The following is a 24603-nucleotide window of genomic DNA, read 5'->3' on the forward strand; positions in this document are numbered from 1 at the left end:
TTTAAAATACCTCCTGTTTCCCTCTTCCCCCCGCCCTCCCCAGCTATCCCAAAGTAATTTCTGGGACATCCCATAGACATCTGCTAGGAAGCACAGTGACAAAACCTTCTTCCTCACAGCTTGAGTGTTGTCTGGAGTGTACACATTTTCCCAGTAACCACCAGCATTTCCATCTACTCCAGTTTCCTCCAACATTCCAAAGACAAGTGAGTCGACAGGTTAACTGTCTTCCACAAATTGCCCTAAGTGTGTAGGTGAGTGGTAGAAGCTGGGGGAATTGGTGGGAAAATTAGATTATTGGCAGAGGTCGCTTGATGGTTGAGGAGGACTTTATAATTGAGGGTTCTACTTCTGTACTGTATGACCATAAAAGCAGAATAATCGCTGTCATGGCATTTGATACTGGCTGCTGGATAGGATATTCCTGTAATCCTATTACTCAATTCTACATTTGATCTATATACCAGGCACTCAGTACTTATTTGAAGCGGTGATAACAAATGTAGGGAAATGTATGGCTATGCACTTTGGTAGAAGGAACAAAGGCATAGACTACCTTCTAACCATGGTGCAAATTCAAAAATCTGAGATGCAAAGGGACTTGGGTGTCCTCATGCAGGATTCCCTAAAGGTTAATTTTCAGGTTGAGTTTGTGGTGAGAAAGGCAAATTCAATGTTTGCATTCATTTTGAGGGAACTAGAATATAAAAGCAAGGGTGTAGCATCACAAAGCATTGGTCAGAACACACTTGCAGAATTGTGAGCACTTTTTATGCATTTTATTTTATTTAGTTTTACAGCACAGAGTATGAGCCATGCTGCCTGCAACCCACCAATTTAACCCTAGTAACCTAACAGATGACATTGGAATTGAACTCTGAACTCCAATGTCCTAAGTTGTAATAGTGTCATACTATCTCCTATGCTACCATGGCACCCTCTTATCTAAGAAAGAAAGGATGTGCTGGCCTTGGAGAAGGTCCAGAGAAGATTCACGAGAATCTTCCTGGAAATGAAAGGGTTAACACATGAGGCACATTTGATGGTTCTGGGCCTGTATTTGCTGGAGTTTAGAAGAATGGCAGGGGGAATCTCACTGAAGTCTACTGAATATTGAAAGGCCTAAAGAGAGTGGATGTGGAGAGGATGTTTCCCATAGTGGGTGAGTCTAGGACCAGAGGGCACAGCTTCCAAATACAAGGATGTCCCTTTGGAACGGAGGTGAGGAGGAATGTCTTTAGCCAAAGGATGGTGAATCTCTGGAATCCATTGCCACAGACAACTATGGAGGCCACGTCATTGGGTATACTTGAAGCAGAGGTTCAGAGGTTCTAGATTAGTAAGAATGTCAAAGGCTACGGGGAATGGTTTTGAGAGGGATAATAAATCAGCCTTGATGGAATGATGGAGCAAACACAATGGGCAAATGGCCTGGTTCTGCTCCCATGTCTTATGGAACTTTATTCACAAGCCCCGTTCTTTTCCACACATCACAACCACACCAAATGTTTATTATACTCAGAGGTCTCTGTTTATGGATCTCAACCTCAGACACTGGTGACTTTTCTCGTGAATTTTCAGTTTAGAGCTGAGCCAGAGGCACACCTACAGCTGAAGATCCTATAGGGTTTGCACTGTGTCCCGAGCTTAGATTCACAAGAAGCAACTACCTCCTCACCTGTGAAATAAGTTGTCATCTTGAAGCATCTGATGATTTGCCTTGGGTTGTTGAAATCCTCTTAAAGAGTGGATTCCAAGGTTTTCATTGGTGTTTTTGGGGGGTGAGTCCAAAGTTCCAACCACATACCCGTGGGAATTGTAAATAAAAGTAAAAATAAGTTTTTGCCAGCAATGGAAATGTAAAATGAAACAAAACAAAGTAAATGCTCAATAGGTTAGATGGCATCCATAGAGAGAGAAACTGTCGATGTCACAAGTTGCTGACTTCATAGAAAATGCAAATATTTATTGGACCTTTCATAGAAATTGTTAACCTTGGTTATTTTGTTTGTTTTTTTTAAATTTATTTAGAGATTCACCATGGTAACAGGCCCTCAGGCCCAATGAACCTGTGCTGCCAATTATACCCATGTAACCAATTAACCTAATTAACCTACTAATCTGCACCTCTTTGGAATGCAGGAGGAAACTGGAGCACCTGGAGGAAACCCTTATGGTCATAGGAAGAACGTACCAACTCCTTACAGAGAGTGATGGAATTGAATCCGTGTTGCTGGTGGGTTACACTCACCACTAGGCTACTGTTGCACCCCTATTTTTGGGAACAAAAAAATAGATGGAGGTTGTTTAATACCCCGAGCCCATTCCGTTATTCAATTCGACTATGGATTAATTCTGTTCACCAATTTTAAAAGTCTGTCAGATGCTAAATGCAAATAGCCAGTTGATAAACCATAAGTTATAGGAGCAAAGTTATTAATTGCCTGCTGGGTCTATGCATTAAACCATACATTCCACTTCCACACTCTGCAGCATGTGATAAATTTGCACCACCTCACATATGTATCTACAGATATAAGAGAATCTCCAACTGATATTTAACAGCTAAATATAATTAACACCAATTGCTATGAATTGCATTGATACAAATTAACCCGTGTGGTATTGTAGGATAATTTGGTTGAAGAGTGTCCCTTGTTTATTATTGAGTATTGTGAACTTCTTGTCTGATCATAAACACACAGATTCTGTGATGATGGAAATCTCAAGCAACACACACAAAATGCTGGAGGAACTCTGCAGATCCGGCAGCCTCTATGGAGGGAAACATACAGGGGGCCGAAACCCTTCATCAGGACTCATTGTCTTATTGAGGCCTGTTGGAGGGTCTCAGCCAAAATATCAACTGTTTATGCCCCTCCATAGATGCTGCCTGACCTATTTGTATGATATTTTTGTTAGGTTATTAAATATATGTTGTGTGAATTGTGTAAATAAACAGAAGCTGACTTCATTTTGAGTCATGATGAAGATACAGTGTATTAAGATTCCTCTGTGCTGTACTTATGTGACAGAATATAACATTTGCTGCTTTGAAATCAGGAATGGTTGCCATTAACTTGATAGTCAGTAGAAATGCTTGAGACCAACAAAGCAGTCAATAAAAGAAAAATGTAGAAGTAAATAATAGGACTCACAAAATAACTAATACTTATTTGTGAGTAATGTAAAGGTAACCATACTGTTAACCACCTGAGATTCTGTAATTTACACAAAACCGTCGATCAATACACTTTGTTGTGCGTTTTCTGGGGAAATCAGAATCCATCTGTCTGGAGAGCACTGATGTTGATGCTAATAACTCTCAATGAAACAGACAATCTGCCTCTATTGACCTGGACAGTGAACTCAAATAAGTTGAAGCCTGTGTTTGACATGGTTAACTGTAACGATATTTCCTCAGTAGGATGGTGAACCAGCTGAAACCAATTAGCCTTTTTCATAAGTCTCTTCACAATAAAACAACAAATGGTTCCTATTGATATGTTACTGCTGTAGTTAACCTCTTCCATTCTGTGTTCTTGGTTCCCCTTACACAACTGAAATCCACATGATAATGGGACTGTGCACTTTCTTGCCAGCCTGGCCATTATCCTCTGACCTTTCTCATTAAGAAGACATTTTCACCCACAGAACTGCTGCTTGCTGGATTTTTTTTTTGGTTCTTCATATTGACTGTAAACTCTAGAGACCGTTGTGTGTGAAAATCCCAGGAGATCAGCAGTTTCTGAGATACTCAAACCACTCTAGCTGGCACCAGCGATTACTCCATCGTCAACGTCACTTGGATCACATTTCTTTCCCATTCTGATGGTTCATCTGAATAACAACTGAATCTCTTGACCATGCCTTCATGCGTTTATGCTTTGAATTGCTGCCACGTGATTGGCTGTTTAGATACTTGCATTAACGAGCAGGTAAACAGGTGTAACTTATAAAGTGGCAGCTGAGGGAATATTACCACCAAAACTAGTAATCTAGTTTACTTTAATAACCTTTTGTGAGTACTGTTCTGAAAGTCTAGATATACTATATCCAGTTATCTATTCTTTTAGCTATGGGCTTAAAAAACTCAGATTCATTGTTTGTGATTCCCTTTCATAAATCCGTATTGACTGCCCAATTGTATTATTAATTTCCTTAATAATGCACTTGAGCCTATTGATCTCAGGCTGACTGGTCTGTTGTCAAATGGCAAATGCTGTATATTTGTTCACATTTAATAATCCGTTGCCTACCTATTATGTTCTGTATTACTAAGACTTTTGTCTGTGACCATGCTCTATTGCACACAATACTGCTAATCTTCATTTGAACATTTTAAGTTGATTCCATCATGCAGTAGCACTCATGAATGTTATTGAAAGCATGTCTGAAACATGACCATTACAGTCTTTCTTTCCATGCTCTCTGAATGAAGTCAATATTTTTTTCTAGATTTGAATGCAATTGTGATCATTTACAAGTAGAAAATGTGCTCAGATTTCCTGCTGTGAAAGGCACATCAGCCATTTTCTACATCATTCCCTATGCTCTATAATGAATCAACCTATAGCCAGGGAAGTGCTGACTGGTTAAGATAACATCTTTAGTTATTCTTCTTACTTCTCTTCTAATATGGTTTATCTGTGAACTTGTAATGCTACATGGCACTGTAATTTCTTCTGGGGTCTGTCTTTGTGAAAGGCAGGTCATGCCTTACGAGCCCGATTGAATTTTTTGAGGATGTGACTAAACACATTGATGAAGGAAGAGCAGTAGATGTAGTGCATATGGATTTCAGCAAGGCATTTGATAAGGTACCCTATGCCAAGCTTATTGAGAAAGTAAGGAGGCATGGGATCCAAGGGAAAATTGCTTTGTGGATCCAGAACTGGCTTGTCCACAGAAGGCAAAGAGTGGTTGTAGATGGGTCATATTCTGCATTGAGGTCGATCACCAGTGGTGTGCCTCAGGGATCTGTTCTGGGACCCTTACTCTCAGTGATTTTTATAAATGATCTGGATGAAGAAGTGGAGGAATGGCTAAGTAAATTTGCTGATGACACAAAGGTTGGGGGTGTTGTGGATAGTGTGGAGGGCTGTCAGAGGTTACAGCGGGACATTGATAGGATGCAAAACTGGGCTGATGGAGTTCAACCCAGATAAGTGTGAGGTGGTTCATTTTGGTAGGTCAAATATGATGACAGAGTATAGTATTAATGGTGAGACTCTTGACAGTGTGGAGGATCAGAGGGATCTTGGGGTCTGAGTCCATAGGACACTCAAAGTGGCTCCGCAGGTTGACTCTGTGGTTAAGAAGGCAAACAGTGCATTGGCCTTCTTCAACCGTGGGACTGAGTTTAAGAGCCGAGAGGTGATGTTACAGCTATATAGGACCCTGGTCAGACCCTACTTGGAGTATTGTGCTCAGTTCTGGTCACCTCACTACAGGAAGGATGTAGAAACCACAGAAAGGGTGCAGAGGAGATTTACAAGGATGTTGCCTGGATTGGGTAGCATGCCTTATGAGAATAGGTCGAGAGAACTTGGCCTTTTCTCCTTGGAGTAACAGAGGATGAGAGGTGACCTGATAGAGGTGTATAAGATGATGAAAGGCATGAATCATGTGGATAGTCAGGCTTTTTCCCAGGGCTGAAATGGCTAGCATGAGAGAGCACAATTTTAAGATGTTTGGAAGTGGGTACAGAGGAGATGTCGGGGGTAAGTTTTTTACACAGAGAGTGGTGAGTGCATGGAATGGGCTGCCGGTGATGGTGGTGGAGGCGGATATGATAGCATCTTTTAAGAGACTCCTGGACAGGTACATGGAGCTCAGAAAAATAGAGGGCTATGGGTAACCCCAGGTAATTTCTCAGGTAAGGACATATCCAGCATAGCTTTGTGGGCCAAAGGGCCTGTATTGTGCTATAGGTTTTCTATGTTCTATCAATAAAGTATCTATCTATCTGTCTATCAAATCAATTTTAACTGTCTCAGTGTTATTTCAAGTGTAGCTCTCTGGGAATCCAAGTTACACAGTTCTCAGGTAAGCTGAGTGAGGCTTGTCTTTCTGATTGAGGGGAAGCTTTGATAAGTTGCCATCCATTCATACCTGATAAAAACTGATAGCTCAGGGTTTTTTTTCCTGAGTTTCAGTGCAGCTGAATTGTGCTAAATAGGTGGGTTGCCTTCAACTGTCCTTGGGCCAGCACTCATAAAAATAAATAAGAAGTATAGTTCAGTGCCTCTGGAGCTGTGGCGTATTTCTCAGCTAAAACCCAATTTTCATCTCGGAGATGGTGGAATAAAGTAGGGATTGATTTCCTCCACGGAGATTCAGACATACCCTGGTAGTGACGATGTTGATGGGCGAAGTGATTTTGTGAGCAATAGAAGCCTAGTTGTTGCTTGTGAGACAAACAAAAGTACCTCCACAACAGGGGTTCCCAAATCTTTTTTATGACATGGACCAATGCCATTAAGCAAGTGGTCCGTGGACCCCAGGTTGGAAACCCCTGCTCTAACCCAATACATTACGGGCACACCCCCTCCCCCATACTGTTCATGGTGTCTACAGAAGACACTGCCCCAAGAAGGCAGCATCCATCATCAATGATCCCCGACATCCAGACCATGCCATATTCTCGCAGCTACCATGAGGCAGGAGGTACAGGAGTCTGAAGTTGTACACCACCAGATTCAATTGCTGCTGTTTCCCTTCAACCAACCAAATCTTGAACCATCCAGCACTACCCTAATCACGGCAGTTTCGCAACACTGTGGCCATTTTGATCAGTTTGCGCTGCAATGAACTTGTTTATGTTTTGTCCTAATTGTGTTCTTTATTGCAAAAATTGTGAACAATTTACGTTAACTTCATGTTACTTTTTGTGAATGCTGCTTAATCAGTGCTCTGTGCCTGTGATGTTGCTGTAAGCTTGTTTTTCATTGCATCTGTGCATACATGTACTTCAGAATGTGAAATAAACTTAACCTTGGCTTTGAACCAATCTATTCTCTATCAGGCCCCTCAAGATAATAACCCTGACCCATGTCCTCTGTTAGATTCCCATCCTCTAATCATTAACTTTTACCCAACTCCAATCCTTCTGCCAATTCTTTAAAGAACCAGGCCTCAATTGTGTGAACCAATTTCACAGTCATCCTCCCATGGCAAATGCAGTTTAATTCAGATTAAGTGGAAAGTCAAATCGAGGTGGGACATTCACAGTGAACAACAGAGCCCTGGATGTGTTATAGAACAGAGGGACCTTGGAGTACAAATACATGATTCTCTAAAAGTAGAGTCACAGGTAGACGGTGTGGTGAAGAAGGCTTTTGACATACTGCCTTCAAGGAATTGAGTGTAAAATTTGGCAGGTCACGGTACAGTTGTATAGGACACCGGTGTAGGTGCAAGGAGTGTTATGTCAATTCCCTGCTATAGGTAAGAGGTTATTAAAATGGAAAGAGTGTAGAAGAATGTCACAGGTAGATAAGGTAGTAAAAAGAGCTTCTGGTGCATTGACCTTTATAAATCAAAGTATTGAGTATAAGAGTTGGAATGTTATGGTGAGGTTGTATAAGGCATTGGTGAGGCCGAAATTGGAGTATTGTGTGCAGTTTTGGTCACCGAATTACAGGAAGGATATTAATAAGGTTGAAAGAGTGCACAGAAAGTTTACAAGCATGTTGCCGGGACTTGAAACACTGAGTTACGGAGAAAGGTTGAATAGGTTAGGACTTTATTCCCTGGAGCGTAGAAGAATGAAATGAGATTTGATAGAGGTATGTACAATTATGATGGGTATAGATAGAGTGAATGCAAGCAGACTTTTTCCACTGAGGCTAGGGGAGAAAAAAACCAGAGGACATGGGTTAAGGGTGAAGGGTGTAAAGTTTAAAGGGAACATTGGGGCGGGGGGGCTTCTTCATACAGAGAGTGGTGGGAGTGTGGAATGAGCAGCCAGATGAAGTAGTAAATGCGGGCAACACAAGTGAATCTGCAGATGCTGGAAATAAATAAGAAAAACACAAAATGCTGGCAGAACTCAGCAGGCCAGACAGCATCTATGGGAGGAGGTAGTGACAACGTTTCAGGCCGAAACCCTTCATTAGGAGTGTTTCCTGATGAAGGGTTTCAGCCTGAAACGTCGTCACTACCTCCTCCCATAGATGCTGTCTGGTCTGCTGAGTTCTGCCAGCATTTTGTGTTTTTTAGTAAATGCGGGCTTACTTTTAACATTCAAGAAAAACTTGGACAGGTACGTGGATGAGAGGTGTATGGAGGGATCTGGTCCAGATGCAGGTCAGTGGGACTAAGCAGAAAAATAGTTTGGCACAGCCAAGAAGGGCCAAAAGGCCTGTTTCTGTGCTGTAATGTTCTATGGTAAAAGACTTACCAGGATGCTGCCAAGAGATGAGGGACTGAGTTATAGGGAGAGGCTGAACAAACTGGGACATTATTCCTTCAAGCATAGGAGACTGAGAGGTGATCTTATATGGAAAATCTTGAGAGGCATAGACATGGTAAATGCAAGAGTTGGAGTATCCAAATTGGCTTAATGTGGAAGAGGAAATTTTTAAGAGGAATTTGAGGGGCAACCTTTTTACACAAAGTGTGATATCTATGTGGAATCAGTTGCCAGAAGAAGTTGCGGCTAGTACAACAACAACTTTTAAAAGACAGTCAGACTAGTACATGGATTGGAAAGTTCGAGAAAATTATATGTTAAATGCTGGCAAATGGGACTAGCTTGGTTGTGGCATCTTGGTCTGCATAGGCCAGTTGGATTGAGGCATTGGTTTCCATGCTGTGCGACTGTATGAATCTTGTGGTCGTTGCCTTAAGAAACTGGGTTTCATAGCAGCTTGAGCCATTAAAAAAAAATACCTCCAACAATGTATCTGTGAAACACTCCAGATTCACTGGTAGGAGAATCAAGCCAATGCCATCGATCCGAGGCCCGAGTCACCACTGTTCAGTCAGTTATGGTAGGCTGATAATGTCCAAAACCAGATACTCAAAACAGACACTCTTTATGTTGTTGAAGAACTTTACCAGTGGACAGAGAAAGTGATTCAATAACCTTCTGAAAACTGACTCAAAGTAGTGAAACATCTCCAGTATACTGGCTCTAATGAATCTTTTGTCTATGACTGGTTAGAGTAGAGAAGAAGTGTTCAATATGTTATTGGGAACCTCAAGGCCATGCATCAGAAGCAAACGTAAACTTGACATAAGTAGTGGACAGAGTGTAACGTTCATCCTATCAGCCTCCACCTGCCCCATCTATGAGTGTCTGCTGTCCCCACAGTAGCCACCTTTGAACCACAAAACTGGAGTAGAAGCAAGTCATTTGGAATCCCAAGGAGCTGCCTTGGAAGTAGAAGGAAAGACAATTCAACATTCAAAACAATCATTGGTGGTGGACAATACTGCAACTGATTACTGTCCTTCAGTGAGTAGCAGTGAATTACTAGGCAAATTGAACATTCCACCCAATGGATAATTGTTGTTTTTTCTTCATTCATTTTTGATTCCTGAAGTTCCCTTACTATGTGAAGTTTGGAAGAAATCATTCACACCCTGTTACAAACAAAATGAAATCATCTGGGGTTGGGGTAGTCTCCACCATAATTCTCAAAATGTGGATGTCACTGACAAGTTTGCTTGGTCTCCAAGAGTAGGACTTGAGCTTATGAACAGCTAAACAGAACAACCTGGACAAGTGCCCTGTAAATGCCAACAGCCTGTGAATAAGCTGCTATTCTCTCATCACACCAAGTAGGTAAGAGAGGTTTAAGACCATAAGACGTAGGAGTAAAACTAGGCCATTCGGCCCATTGTGTCTGCTCCACCATTCCATCATGGCTGGACCTCACTGTTAATGAACACTAATAGCAAACATTCATTATGGCTTAAGTCTGTGTGTGACAATGCTATAGAAAACCCATTGGCTTAGGTGGCCTTTTTTAGAGCCTTTCTCAAAGTAGTCCAGTTCCGCTGAAACATTATCAGCTCATTGTATTCTCTAATGGAGCTGTCTGATTCTTGTCAACAAGCAGAACATGTTGTTGAGGGAGACCTGAGAGTGAGAGAAGCTTGCTCTGTACCAGGAGATTACGTTATCTTCATTGAATACACTGACATGGATGCAGAATGTACTTGTGAATGCTGTTGTCATAAACCTCTGTGTTACTTAATGAGGAACAGATTAATCTTGAATAACATGAGTGGGAGGAATGAATTAGTAGATGCTTATGCTTTGGGAATGTGAAGGAGAATAAATCTGTTGAGGTTTGTGATGTTTCTGAAGCATACTATTTACAATGCTTGAGTATGATTAGGCATCAGAAAACAAAATTAATAAATTTCATAGGGTAATGAAAATTTAGACAAATTACCAGATAAATAACAATTGCCCAGATGGTTCATTTTAACACAAACAAGGTCAATACTAACACTGGTCCGAGTAATACAACAGGTAAAACAAAGGTCCGCAGTGCACAGAGTGGTAGGACTGAATATTTTCTGTGAGCAATAATGGGCTCGCAGTCAAGTTTATTGTTAAGACTTTAAAAATCCTACCCAGGCTTTGGAGTTTTAACAGACGAAGGTCAATGGGTAGGGCCATGACTAGAAAGTTCCAGAAAGAAGGTCAACAATTTTAATACTCTAATAAGAGTAGCAGCCTCTAGTTTACTATTTTTGTGCATTTTTAACAAATGTCCTGCAATGAATATCAGATCCAACAGGACCCGAATGAAATCATACTTCAGTTTCAGGCTATTCTTGCCTGTTCTTTGGGGCTCCAGTAAACTACAAGGTCAGGGTGAAAATGATTCGCAGTTCCTCGACTAACAGGCAATCGAAAATCCTTGTCCAGAAAGGTGACAGTCTGCCTTTAAGAAGTCTGCTTTAATAAAATGGGCCCCTAATTCAGGCTCACTGACAGACAAGTCATTCTTGCCTGTCTGGTGGAGAGGCTGCAATAATGAGGTATCTGCAGCAGGCTGAAGGAGATGTTAAACTGCCCAGCCACCTAATGGATTTTGTTGTATATTTTGAAGAGTTGCTGTGCCGTGATTTGTTGGCTTCTCTAGTGAAAAGCACATAGTTCAGCAGCAATGAATTGCATGTATCAGTTCTGAGATCAGACCTAATCATTGAAAGGGCAAGGTAAGGACAGGGTTTTTTTTAAGTAAATTGAACTTGCTCTCACAAAGACAACCTATTGCTCTGTTGCAATGTTGCAGAAGAATTGCTGCATTTTTCACATATAGAACATAGAAGTTACATTTAACATTCAATCAATTATGGCTTTATTGTTAGCTGTGCTCCATTGTTTGAACGATTGACTGATCTGCGTGATTATCTGTGGAATAATTAACTGACTGATGCATTCTTTTGTCTTCAAGGTCCGCCTTTTATCATTTCTCCACCAGAAAATATAACAGTGAACATATCTCAAGATGCCTTCTTCACCTGCCAAGCAGAAGCATGTCCTGAAAACCTAACTTACACCTGGCTCTGGGAGGATGAAAATGTCTTCTTTAAGAGGTAAAGTCATGATTCTGTTTTTATTTAATAGTCTGGTTTCCAACCAGGCTGACATTTAAAAGCAGTTCCTAAACTATTTTGTAATAGTGTATATCTCTGGATTTGCCCAGTCTCCTGTCATTCTTATTGTGAAATGTCAAAGGCATCAGTATTGAACCCACTATTAGTTCAAGATTCAAAGATTCAAATCATATTTATTATCAAAAAATATATAAATTATACACCTTGAGATTTGAATGCCTACAGGCAGCCACAAAGCAAGAAACCCGAATAATCAATTTAAAAAGAAAAAAGACAAAAAAAAAACTACACGGAGAAAGAGAGAGAGAAAACACAAATCGTACAAACAATGGAAACAAGGCAACATCATTCTGAACGAGCCTGAGTCCCAGATTTGCTCCCAGAGCAGCCGGAGGAGGGCCATGCCTCAGTCCCAGTTCACACTGGTGGGGCAAAAAAAGCAGAGCAGCTGGATTAGTTCACAGCCTCGATGCTGTGGAGAAAGAATGAACATTCATGGGCGAGTGAGTGAAATCAGCCAGACCCTCAGGGCTTCCAGACTATCTGTGCTGGCGTTTTTGAATGTCCAAGCACCATGTCGTGCCTTGCTGTAGCACCTGGGCCCCGGCACTACAATACGCTTGGTTTGCCCAGCCTGATACCACTCTTGATCTCAACAAATTGGTTCGGCACTCGGAACGATCCAAACTCGCACCTGGGTTCGGTGGACAGGCATCAAAGCTCTTCCACATTGACTCCTCTGCAAATCACTTACTCTATCTCTGGCAGCAATTCCAACTCTGCCTGTGACCCCAGCTTAACACGTTGCGCCTCACAATGTTCCAGCATAGCTCATCCCCGAACCAGACTTGCCTTCACCTGCCTCCTCACTGTCTCCAGGGATAATTCACCACAATTTTCTTCAGAAGAGATGTTATAAGTAAAATCTCTTGCTTTCCGAACTACCAGTAAACTGTCGCATATATTTGGTAGCGCCAAGTTATTCACAAGTTAACTTAATGGTGTGGATGAATTGATAGTGCAGTTTATCCAGGTTTGTTGATGTCAGTGAGGAAGTGAGGTGCAAGAAATTTGGACAAGTACTGGATTGGAGGGGTATGGAGGGCTATGGTCCAGGTGCAAAATAGTTTGGTATAGGTTAGATGGGCCTAAGGGCCTGTTTCTGTTCTGTATTTCTCTATGACTCTAAGTAAATGTACAGGTACAGGAAGCATAAATGGTATGTTGGTACTGTCAAGGGACCTGGGATATGAAGTCTTGCTGAGATTATACAGTGGGTTGGTAAATCCACATTTGAGGCACCAGGTACATTGGGGGTACAGTTTTGACCTCCACGCAGAATGAACCATCACTTGTATAGAAACAGAGCAGCACCAATTCACTGGATTGAATCCTAAGTTGAAGGATTTATCCTGTGAAGAAAGTCTAACTATGAAGGGCATCTATGTCTAACTGTTTGAAAGCAAGGTTATAAAAACTCAAACTGAATGTCATATTAATCTGATTGTCTGCACTCAGGATGTTGCATAGCATACTGATCTTTCTTTATTTGGCTTTCATTGTTGTTGTAACACCAGACTCTATATAACTTGGCAGTGTGTCTGACAATTGACCCTCATATGAGTGAGTATTCACTAACTGTTCATCATGTGAGTCATCAGAGTCAGGGCTGACACTTTATTCAAACAGTTGGGGAAATCAACACAGCCACATTGGAGCAGGAAGCATTGCTTTGTAATCAGACTTGAGAAGTTTTGGTTGATTGTACTGCATTGAGTGATTACGTTATTTTCGCTTCTAATCCATTTGTTAATAATGGGTTGGCTTGACATAATTAAACATTGTTTGACAATGTAATCAATTGGTCTTTGAATTGATAATGAATTATTTTAATCCACGTGCTCCCTCCTGGAAGCAGACAGCTGCAGTTTTGTGAGGGTCACTGTGCGGTTATTTTTTAATTTCACCTTTACTTCAAACCTGGAATTTCCCTCATAAGCCCAAATGAAGGTTTGCTTTATGTGTAAATGCAAGAGTTGCTGGAGACACTGGAAATTCAGAGTAACACACCAAAAATGCTGGAGGATCTCAGCAGGTCAGGCAGCATCCATGGATGAGGAATAATCAGTCGACGTTTCAGGCGGAGACCCTCATCTGGATATTATGTGCTTTATGCTTTATGAGTTCTGTGCAATAATGTTATATGTGTCCCTTATGAATGGGCTTATAATTCTATTGTATTGTGAAAATCAATATTCACGGCAAATTCACTGCTAAAGTCCAAGACTTGGGAGTCAACCCCTCCCTCTGCAGCTGGATCCTTTACTGATTGTGGTCTGTTGGTCAGGAAGTAAAGATAGGCACCAACAGCTCTGCCATGATGACTCTCATCACTGATGCCTCCTATCCTCCCTGTGCACTCGCGACTTTGTGGCCAGATTCAGCTCCAACCCTGCCTACAAGTTTGCAGATGATTCCACTGTACTGGGCCGCATCTCAAATAACAAGGGATCGGGAGTACAGGAAGGAAGTAGAGAGCTTACTGACATGGTGCAATGACAATAACTTTTCCCTCAATGTCAGCAAAACAAAAGAGCCAGTCATTGACTTCGGAAGGGAGTGAGGAAGGAGCACGTGCTCCTGAGATACAGAGTGTTAAGAGCTTCAAGTCCCTAGGACTGAGCACCTCCTATCCTAGTCCAACCACATACAGTAGATGCTTTAGGATTAAGGTCTAAGTGGTAATTTTTCTTGTAATTTGTATTTCTTTATGCTTGCTTATATATTGGTATAATCACTTGTTTGTCAGTAAATGCTCAGTGGATTTAAGTAATTTGTAGTAGAGCTGGTTCAGCAACTTTTGTCTAAAGCCTTGTCACACTATCAATTGAAACATTTCACTGGCTGTTCTTATTAAGGAATTTTCTTATCTATCTAGTTTGAGCTAGTTTTCAGTATAAGTCAGTTAGGACTTCTTTATTCTTAATCTTTTCCTTGTCTTTTTTTGGTTCTTACTTACAGTGATTACTGTTATTTCTTAGTTTTGAATATCTCATAAAATGCTGTAACCACAAGATAAGGCGGCACAGTAGCATAACAGTTAGTACAATGCTTTACAGTACCATCGACCAGGGTTCAATGCCCGCTGCTGTCTGTAAGGAGTTTTTATGCTCTCCCTATCAACGCATGGCATTTCCTCCCAAAGACATAGCATTAATTGGTCATTGGAAACTGTCCCTTGATTAGTCTAGGGTTAAATCGGGGATTGCTGGGTGGCCCAGCTCGAAGGACTGGAAGGGCCTATTCTGCGCTCTATCAAACGTCGACAGCGCTTCTCCCTATAGATGCTGCCTGGCCTGCTGTGTTCCACCAGCATTTTGTGTGTGTGTGTTGTTGTTAAATAAATTTACACCTCATTCTTGACTTCCAAAGAACCTTCTGGACAATAGCATCTCCAGATCAAACAATGCCATCACTAAGAAAGTTCACAAATCCTCTACTTTCTCAGGAGACTAAAGAAATTTGGCATGTTCCCTTTCACCTTCACCAATTTTGCTCCAGCACAAAATGTATCCTATCTGGATGCACCTTGGCTCAGTACAGCAACTACTCTGCCCGTGACTGCGAGAAACTGCAGAGACAATTGATGATAAGATGAACTCCTGACCTCAAACTTACCTTGCTGTGATCTTAGACCTTATTGTCTACCTGCACTGTTTTTTCTGTAACTGTTACACTTCATTCTGCATTCTGTTATTGTTTTACTTTGCTCTACCTCAATGCACTGTGTAATGAACCAAACTCTATACACGGTATGTAAGACAAGATTTTCACTGTACCTCAGTACATGTGATAATAAAGAATCAATTCCAATTCCAATTCTTTATTCATTTTTATAATGCCAGCTAGGAATGTAGTGGTGATCTCTCTTCTTGAATTGTTGCATTGTGGTGAAGAGGCTCCCTTAGCGTTGCCGGGTTGGGCGTTCCAGGATTTGAGCCCACTGTTGATGTGTTTCCAAGCCAGGGGCCTGCGGGTAATGGTGTTCTCCTGTACCCGCTGCCCTTCTTTTCCCTGGTGGTAGAGTTTAGGGGCTTGGAAGGTATTGTCACAAGTCCATGCAAAAGAAGCTCATTGTACAAAGGGCCGAAAGTAGATGAATTGACTATTCCTGCAGCCAATGAATAATCAGTCCATCCGGCATTATGGTGGATTTTGTTAATGGCAGTCTGCACTCACTACATTGAGAGAGAGAGAGAGAGAGAGAGAGAAAGAAAGATTGTCGATATGTATTTATTTATTTTGTTGAGATACAGTGTGAAACAGGCCCTTCCAATTCTTCAAGCAATGCCACCAGCAACCCACCGATTTAACCCTACCCTAATCATGGGACAACTTACAGTGAGCAATTAACCTACTAACTGGTACATCTTTGAACTGTGGGAGAAAACTGGAGCACCCAGAGGAATCCTACCTGTTTCACGGGGAGGACATACAAATGCTTATAGAGTCCACCAAGATTGAACTCTGAACTCTGAACTCCAAGCTGTAATAGCATCATGCTAACTGCTACGCTACCGTGATTGTCAGGTTCAAAGGCAAATTAATGGTTCAGGTGAAATGACAGAGTTTAATGAATCCGGGTTTGCTGATGGTACAAAACTCAATGAGAAAGTGAGATGAAGATGAGAAGTATTGAAGGCAAGCATGTGCCTTTGACCCACAGGCTAAAATTGGTTCATCAACAACGTGGGTGGCCAGATGCCAGACATCAGCAAGTACACACAGAGCATGAAAATGAAATAAATTGTCAATTCTAAGAATCTGGGGGAAAAAGTACCAGTAGATGAGGTAGAACTTGTGGAAAGAGAGACAGAGTGAAAACAAGCAGTCTTCTGATGATACATTCATTCGTGCTCTTTTCACACATGCTGCCTGACCTGCTTGTTTCCAACATTACCTGTTTTATAGCAAACATAAATCTACTGCCTCCTCCCAAACATCAGTGATTATAAATTTTAGATGTATCTGTGTTCTTGACAGATACATTAATTGTTGATCATTAAACTTGGCAGTGGTTGTTTTGCCATCATAAAGTCCATAAGATATTGGAGCAGAATCAGGCCATTTGGCCCATCGAGTCTGCTCTTCCATTTTATCATAGCTGATTTCTTTTCCTTCTGAACCCCATCATCCTGCCTACTCCCTGGAACCTTTGACATCCTTACTAATCAAGAACCTATCAACTTCTGCTTTAAATATGTCCAATAACTTGGTCTCCACAGCTGTTTGGGGCAATGAATTCCAGAGATTCACCACCCTCAGATGGAAGAAATTCTTCCTCATCTTTGTTCCAACGGATGAACTTCTATTCTGAGGCTGTGCTCCCTGCTCCTAGACCCTCCCACCAATAGAAACATCCTCTCCACCTCGGCCCTTCAACATTTAGTAGATTTCATAAGAACTCTTGTATTATTGTCCAGGTCTGGGAGACAAGGGGTGTCCCCAAACCCTAACCTGCTCCCTAAATCCCCTTTCTATCCACAAAACCATCCCTACAAACCTAAAAAAACAAATAAGTCTGTGATAAAACTGACCTACAAAAAAATACTATTCTCAAATTCCGTGAGAACATGCAACGGTGGCTGCCCAGGAGAAAACCCTATGAACTTTCCACTAGTTGCATTTTTAGAATATGGTATCTGACCTACATTTTTAAAAACAATTAAGTTTGCAGATTTCTGCCTTAAAACATTTTGATGGTGGAGTGTAGTGCCAGCTGGTGATTTCTTTATGCTTTATTTTCCCACTGTCCGATTTTCACAGAATATATTCATCCTGAGTAACTGCTCGATCTAGCATATTTCCATATCCACTCAGTATACTGATCTATGTTTATTTTTGGTGTCATTCAACTTCTCACTGGTCCATTTAAAATAATCTCATAATTGGAGGAGCTAATGAATCCCATAACTCTGATCTTTCTTGCCTCCCTCTCTTAATAAACTGGACGTGGATGAGGCAGCCTGAGTGAAAGCAACCTCTGTTCTGTGCTCAACAGTTCCCTTCTTCAGTAATTTACCAGCAATCAATAATAGAAACATGTTCCTCATTTTCTCTAATGAAAAGGAGGAGGACATTTGATCTTGCTGATCTTTTTGAGGCTCTGCTGCTTCTGACTATTCCTTTCAGCCATGTTCCTCCACTAATTTCCCTATAACCTATCCCCTCTCACATGTCCACCAACTCTCTCCAGTTCTCCTACCACCCAGCTATATGAAGGAATGATTTATAGCAGGCGATTAAGCTACCAGTCAGCACATCCTTGGGATGTGGGAACAAGCTAGAGCACCTGGGGTAAACCCATTTTGTCACAGTGACAATAAGAAACTCAGTGATGTGGCATCTGCGGTCAGGACTGTATCTGCGTCCCTAGATCTCTGCCAATTTCGGTTAATGTTCATTCAATGAGTGTATGCCGAACAGAATTCTTCTCTGCAGCTTCTTCTCCTGAGCAACATCAAGTCATGGGGTCATAGAGACCAGTACACTAATCCTACATTAAATCATTCTTTTCCCTCCAACATTCTCAGCTCCTCCCTGGTTTCTGCATACTAGGGGCAATTTACAGTGGCTGATTAATCTATCAACCTGCATATCTGTGTCTGCGAGCTCTGAGACGTTTTGCTCCTCTGCATGATGAACTGAGGTTGAGACTGAGGGACTGCTCCAGGCTTCGTGTCTGTGGACTCGCTTTCGTTCTGAATGCTGTTCCTTGCTTTTATTATTTGTGCGATTTGTGTTTTTTTACCTCTCTCTGTTGGTCCTTTTTTAATGGATTCTTTCGGGTTGCTTGTTTCATGGCTGCCTGTAAGGAGACGAGTCTCAAGGTCATTATAATGTATACTTACTTTGATAATAAATGTACTTTAAATTTTTGAACTTCGAAATTGGAGCAGCCCAAAATAATCCATGTCGTCACCGGGAGAATATTCAAATCCTGTTTGGCCACTCTATGGTTGTCATTCAAATAACAGAAATCTTGATGCAACAATGAGATAGACAGACAGAGAGGTAGATTTATATTGTGTGGTTGTGTCGACTGGCTCCTGGATACGTACTGCCCAAAGGTACTTAATGATGCACCATCAATAACTCACACTGAGACGTAAGGCGAGATATCGGCTTTTATTGACTGGAAGAAGGAACCAGGAGTGAGTGTCTATCATACAATGTCTTGGAGACTGAGGCCGAGCGTCAGGCCGCAGATCTCCTTTATACAGGGGCCTGTGGGAGGAGCCACAGGAGCAGTCAGCAGGGGCGTGTCCCGACAGGCACATAGTTCACCACATTCACCCCCCCTTTGTTTGAAAGAGTCCCCATGTGGCGAAGTTTCTTACAAGTCAAGTCTATCAAGTGGTCGAATCTGTCGCTGCGATCTACGTAGCACCGGCTGCGATCGCATGGATGCCGGCGACATTGGTGATTGCACAGGGGACGGAGGTTGCGCTTGTTCCTGCCCACTAGGCGCCGGTGATCCCTCACGCATGTGCGAGGTGCCTGGTATAAATGCGTACGAAACGCCCGGTATACAAGTGTCGTGAGGAGTCTGTGTAGGGCCTGGTGAGTACGGTGTCACCTCTGGTGCAGGGTTCATAGTTACCAGAGAGCCTTCAGGGTAGTGGTCTGCTGCACCCGCGGGTGCCAGGTCGCGGATGGAGACCGTGTCCTCCCGCCCATCAGGTAAGACCACGTAAGCATACTGGGGGTTCGCATGTAGAAGGTGAACCCTCTCTACCAGCGGGGAGTATTTATTGCTCCTCACATGTTTCCGGAGCAGCACTGGCCCCGGGGACGTCAGCCAAACTGGTAGGGTGGTCCCAGTGACAGACTTCCTGGGAAAAGAGAATAGGCGTTCGTGAGGGGTGGCATTGGTGGACGTACATAACAGAGAGCGGATAGAGTGCAGTGCCTACGATGGGGCACTGGACACCCTCAAAAGACAGTACCTGCGGCCGGTGAACACTGTCTACGCAAGACATCGTTTAGCTATCCGGCAACAGCGGCCTGGCGAATCGTGCGCTGAGTTTCTCCGAGCACTACAGACACTCGTCTGAGCTTGCGACTGCAAGACGCTCACGGCAGAACAGCATGCGGAGCTGTTGGTGCAAGACGCCTTTGTGACGGGACTGAGGTCAGTGTACATGCGCCAGCGGCTGCTGGAAAATGCCGACCTTACCTTAAGCTCGGCGATGGAGACGGCCAACACTCTAGAAGCTGCTTTGCATAATGCTGACGCTGTCCAGTCGCGCGATTCCCCGCCAGTTCCGTGGACACCTCAGACCCCGCCACCACCGGCTCCCGGGAGCGAATTCACCAACGCCGCTGCCAGTCACGATTCCACGAGCTCCCCGACCCTGACCATGGCTGTGGCCCATCAGAAGCCCGTGTGTTATTTCTGCGGCCATAAAAAACATCCTCGACAACGCTGTCCAGCGCGAGAAGTGACCTGCTCCAGCTGCGGAAAGCGGGGCCACTTCGCCAAGGTCTGTAGGTCTCAACCTCGAGCGGAGTGCAGCGTTGCGGGTGAAACGTGGGGGCCGCCATCTTGCATGCCCGGATGTGGGCGGCCATCTTTGTCGGCGTCAGCATGCCCCGCCCCCGACCCTCGGATGCTGACCGGGTACCCCGGATGTGAGCGGCCATCTTTGTCGACGTCAGCATGCCCCGCCCCTGGCCCTCCGATGCTTACCAGGTACCCCGACAGCGACTCAACTCTGGCCACTGTAACTCTCGACCAAAGCGCCCCACACCAGCTTGCAAGGTCCATGATGGACATCCGGGTGGAGGGGCACAGGACTAGATGCCTGTTTGACACGGGCAGCACTGGGAGTTTTATTCACCCGGACACAGTGCAATGCTGCGGACTTGCAACGCGGCCGGTAAGTCGGAGGTTCCATTTGGCTTCTGGGTCGCAGTCCACAGACATCCGGGCGGGTTGTGTAGCGACATTGGTGGTGCAAGGCACAGAATATCGGAACTTTGAGCTGCTGGTCATGCCTAATCTGTGCGCACCTGTGCTATTGGGGCTGGACTTCCAGAGCCACCTCGAAAGTGTGACTATGGTATACGACGGGCCCCTCCCACCACTCACTGTCAGGAATCCTCAGTTTTGTGGGACTTTTTCACATACCCCGCTACTGACCACACACACACACACGGACACACACATCCCACCCTGCACCAGGCCGACAGCTGCGCTACCGACACCACTTGCAGCCTCTCCACCCTCAAGGTCCCTCCCCCACCGCTGTTCGCCAACCTGACCCCTGACTGTAAGCCTGTGGCAACTAAAAGCAGGAGGTACAGCGTGGGGGACAGGGCCTTCATTCAGTCAGAGGTGCAGCGGCTGCTCAGGGAGGACCTCCTGCCATCGAGAGACCGGCAACCCTTTTGACTTAAGGGCTAAAAGTGTGGCCTTCCACACTGTGGCATTCTCCCGCTCCACCTGGCCATTACCCCGGGGATTATAACTCGTGGTCCGACTGGTAGCAATGCCCCTAGCTAGCAAGTACTGGCTCAGCTCCTCACTCATAAAGGAGGACCCTCTATCGCTGTGGATATAGCAGGGATACCCGAACAGAGTGAAGAGCTGGCGCAGGGCTTTTATGACGGACGTGGCAGTGGTGTCGGGGCAGGGGATGGCAAAGGGGAACCGTGAGTACTCGTCGATAACACTGAGAAAATAGACATTGCGGTCAGTGGAGGGAAGGGGGCCCTTAAAGTCAACACTCAGTCGCTCAAAAGGGCGGGTGGCCTTGACAAGTTGTGCCGTGTCAGGACGGTAGAAGTGCGGTTTGCACTCAGCGCAAATTTGGCAGTCCCTGGTCATCGTCCTGATGTCCTCCAGGGAGTATGGCAGGTTCCGAGCTTTCACAAAATGGTAAAATCGGGTGACCCCCGGATGGCAAAGTTGTGCATGAAGGGTGTACAGCTGGTCGAGCTGTGTGCTAGCACATGTTCCCCGGGATAGGGCATCAGGGGGCTCATTGAGTCTGCCAGGCCAGTACAGGATATCATAGGTGTAGGTCCCGGATAATGGAGTAAATTTTGGGGGTGACCCTCGAGAGTAGGATTCTGTGCATAACAGCGGGTTCAGTTGCACGAACCTCCTCCAAGTACGATTGGAAGCATGCAAGCCAGTGTTCAAAAGCGAGAGCTGCGTCAAGGTCTTGAGGGTCCAAATCCAACCGGTCCGGATGCAAAACGGTTTCCATGTTTTAAAACTTCCAGTCAATAAAATTGATGCACCATCAATAACTCACACTGAGACGTAAGGCGAGATATCAGCTTTTATTGACTGGAAGAAGGAACCAGGAGTGAGTGTCCATCATACTATGTCCTGGAGACTGAGGCCGAGCGTCAGGCCTCAGATCGCCTTTATACAGGGGCCTGTGGGAGGAGCCACAGGAGCAGTCAGCAGGGGCGTGTCCAGACAGGCACATAGTTCACCACACTTAATAAACACACTGAGTGCAGAGGAAAGACTAGAAATTCATCTGTGATCAGAGAATACCAACGGCCTTTTCGACTGTACCCTCGCACTGTTATAATCACGCTAAGCTGTTGCACTTGAAGAGTCCACAGGTGTGAGTGGTAGTCCTTGTACCCCAGGTTTCGTCCCTCCTTTGACAATTGAAGCTGTCTGATACACAAGCTCTCTCAGGATGAATTGATTCTACGTGTGCATTCCCTGTCAGGAAATTCATCTCATGAGCCATAACAAGCTGCACATTGAACAGTGAAACCTTTTCTCGTGGTGAAAAGATTTGTTTCTTGGCAGGAGTACTAATAGGCAAATGAGTCCAGTGACTGGATGTCTGTACTCTTGGAAGCCCGAAACACTGTCAAATCCAGCGCTTGAGAAATCACCTGGATGGATCTCAGCCAGAGAACTCGCATCTGCTTAAGCACAGTACCTGGGTAACCTCGCTGCATTAGATTTTAGATTTGAGATTTCTATCTCACATGTTCTGTATATCAAAACATAGAGTAAAATGTGTTGTTTGCGCTAACAACTAGCACACCGAAGGACGTGCTGGGGCAGTTCGCAAGTGTCACCACTCATTCCAGCACCAACATAGCATGCCCACAATGCTCGACAGAACAATACTGAACACAACAAAGCAGAACCATACCGAGAGACGAAGTAACAACAGCGAAGCAAGCCCTGTTCTTCCCTCCCACTGGACTTCAAATGTGGAGAGACTTGGATTCTGGCCTGTCCTCTAATTTGTCCCCAAACCCTAACCTGATCCCTAAATCCCCTTTCTGTCCACAAAACCATCCCTACAAATCTAAAAGAACAACTAAGTCTGAGACACAACCTCGATGGAGACTGCATCTCAGCACTACTATGAAAAAAAAGTAGATTTAGAATTGCATCCAATTTTGTTTGTAAAATACCTATAAAAAGTGATCTTTTTTTAACGAATAAATTAAATTAGAATTAAGGGGTTGTAAAGAGTTCAGGTGGATTTCCTGATTCACATAAATGTTAGATTGAATTAAATATTTTATTGTGCAAATTTGTAAACGTTAGTGTACCAGAATGCAGTAACGCTCCAGTTAGAATTAAACGATAGCTGGGTAGGAGAATCATGGTCATAAAACACATAACTTTTGTCAGTAAGCTGATAAAGATTTTTAATGGGATATTTTAGAAGTGCTCTTCTCAGCTCAACTCCAGGAGGTGGCCAGTTTCAACACTGAAGAGACTTATTGAATTGCATCATCTGTTTTATGTCTGTTCTACATCAGAATTGCAGCAGCTTCTCATATAAATGTGAACTTGCTACATGCTCCATTTCAATGAATCCCAGAACATTATGACAAAAAAGCAGGTCATTTGGTTTCTCAGCTCATCTTGTTGCAATCCATCGTAAGACTCCCTTTTTAATTCCACACCGAGCAAAGGAGGATCACGAAGCTAATAAAGAAAGGCAAGGCAGAATATGAAATTAAACTGGCAAGGAACATACTAATGAACTGTAAATTTTTGACAGGCATGTTAAAAAAAAAGACTGGCAAAGGCAAATATTGGTCCTGTACAGACAGAGACAAGAGAATTTATAGTGGCAATCCAGAAAATGACAGAGGAATTTTGCATTTACTTTCTCCCCATCATCACCAAAGAAGACATAAATACGAGCCAAAGGTAACAGAGAACCAATGGTCTAGAATGAAGAACTGAAGGAAATGAGTGTTAGGGGGGAAAAAAGTGCCAGAGAAGGGAATGAAATCTGATAAACCCCCAAGGACCAATTGTTTTACCTGCCAGCATTTTGAAAGAAGTAGTGATGAAATCTGTGCAGATTGGTGATAATATCTCCTCCTCACTGACGATCAACACTGATGCACCTCAGGGGTGTGTGCTTAGCCCACTGCTCTGCCTTCTCTATACACATGACTGTGTGGCTAGGCATAGCTCAAATACCATCTATAAATTTGCTGACGATACAACCATTGTTGGTAGAATCTCGGATGGTGACAAGAGGGCGTACAGGAGTGAGATATGCCAACTAGTGGAGTGGTGTCGCAGCAACAACATGGCACTCAACATCAGTAAGACGAAAGAGCTTATTGTGAACTTCAGGAAGGGTAGGATGAAGGAGCACATACCAATCCTCAGAGTGGAGAGAGTGAGCAGTTTCAAGTTCCTGGGTGTCGAGATCTCTGAGGATCCAACCTGGTCCCAACATATTGATGTAGTTATAAAGAAGGCAAGACAACGGCTATACTTTATTAGGAGTGAAGAGATTTGGCATGTCAACAAATACACTCAAAAACTTTCTGACAGGCTGCATCACTGTCTGGTATGGGGGGAGGGGCTACTGCACACAGGACCGAAAGAAGCTGCAGAGGATTGTAAATCTAGTCAGCTCCATCTTGGGTACTAGCCTACAAAGTACCCAGGACATCTTCAGTGAGCGGTGTCTCAGAAAGACAGCGTCCATT

The 24603-nt window shown here is 43.6% G+C and overlaps 1 protein-coding gene across 2 annotated transcripts in view; it reads left to right on the forward strand.

Moving 5' to 3' along the window:
* Positions 1-24603, forward strand: part of igsf9bb (immunoglobulin superfamily, member 9Bb) — a 687093-nt gene that overhangs the window by 519936 nt on the left and 142554 nt on the right. For both annotated transcript variants that reach the window (XM_059957059.1, XM_059957060.1), the window contains exon 6: positions 11424-11565. In XM_059957059.1, the coding sequence (XP_059813042.1) occupies positions 11424-11565 (142 nt within the window). The remainder of the gene's footprint in view (positions 1-11423; positions 11566-24603) is intronic.

Source organism: Hypanus sabinus, chromosome X2 (genome assembly GCF_030144855.1).
Source record: "Hypanus sabinus isolate sHypSab1 chromosome X2, sHypSab1.hap1, whole genome shotgun sequence".
In the NCBI taxonomy this organism is placed as follows: domain Eukaryota; kingdom Metazoa; phylum Chordata; class Chondrichthyes; order Myliobatiformes; family Dasyatidae; genus Hypanus; species Hypanus sabinus.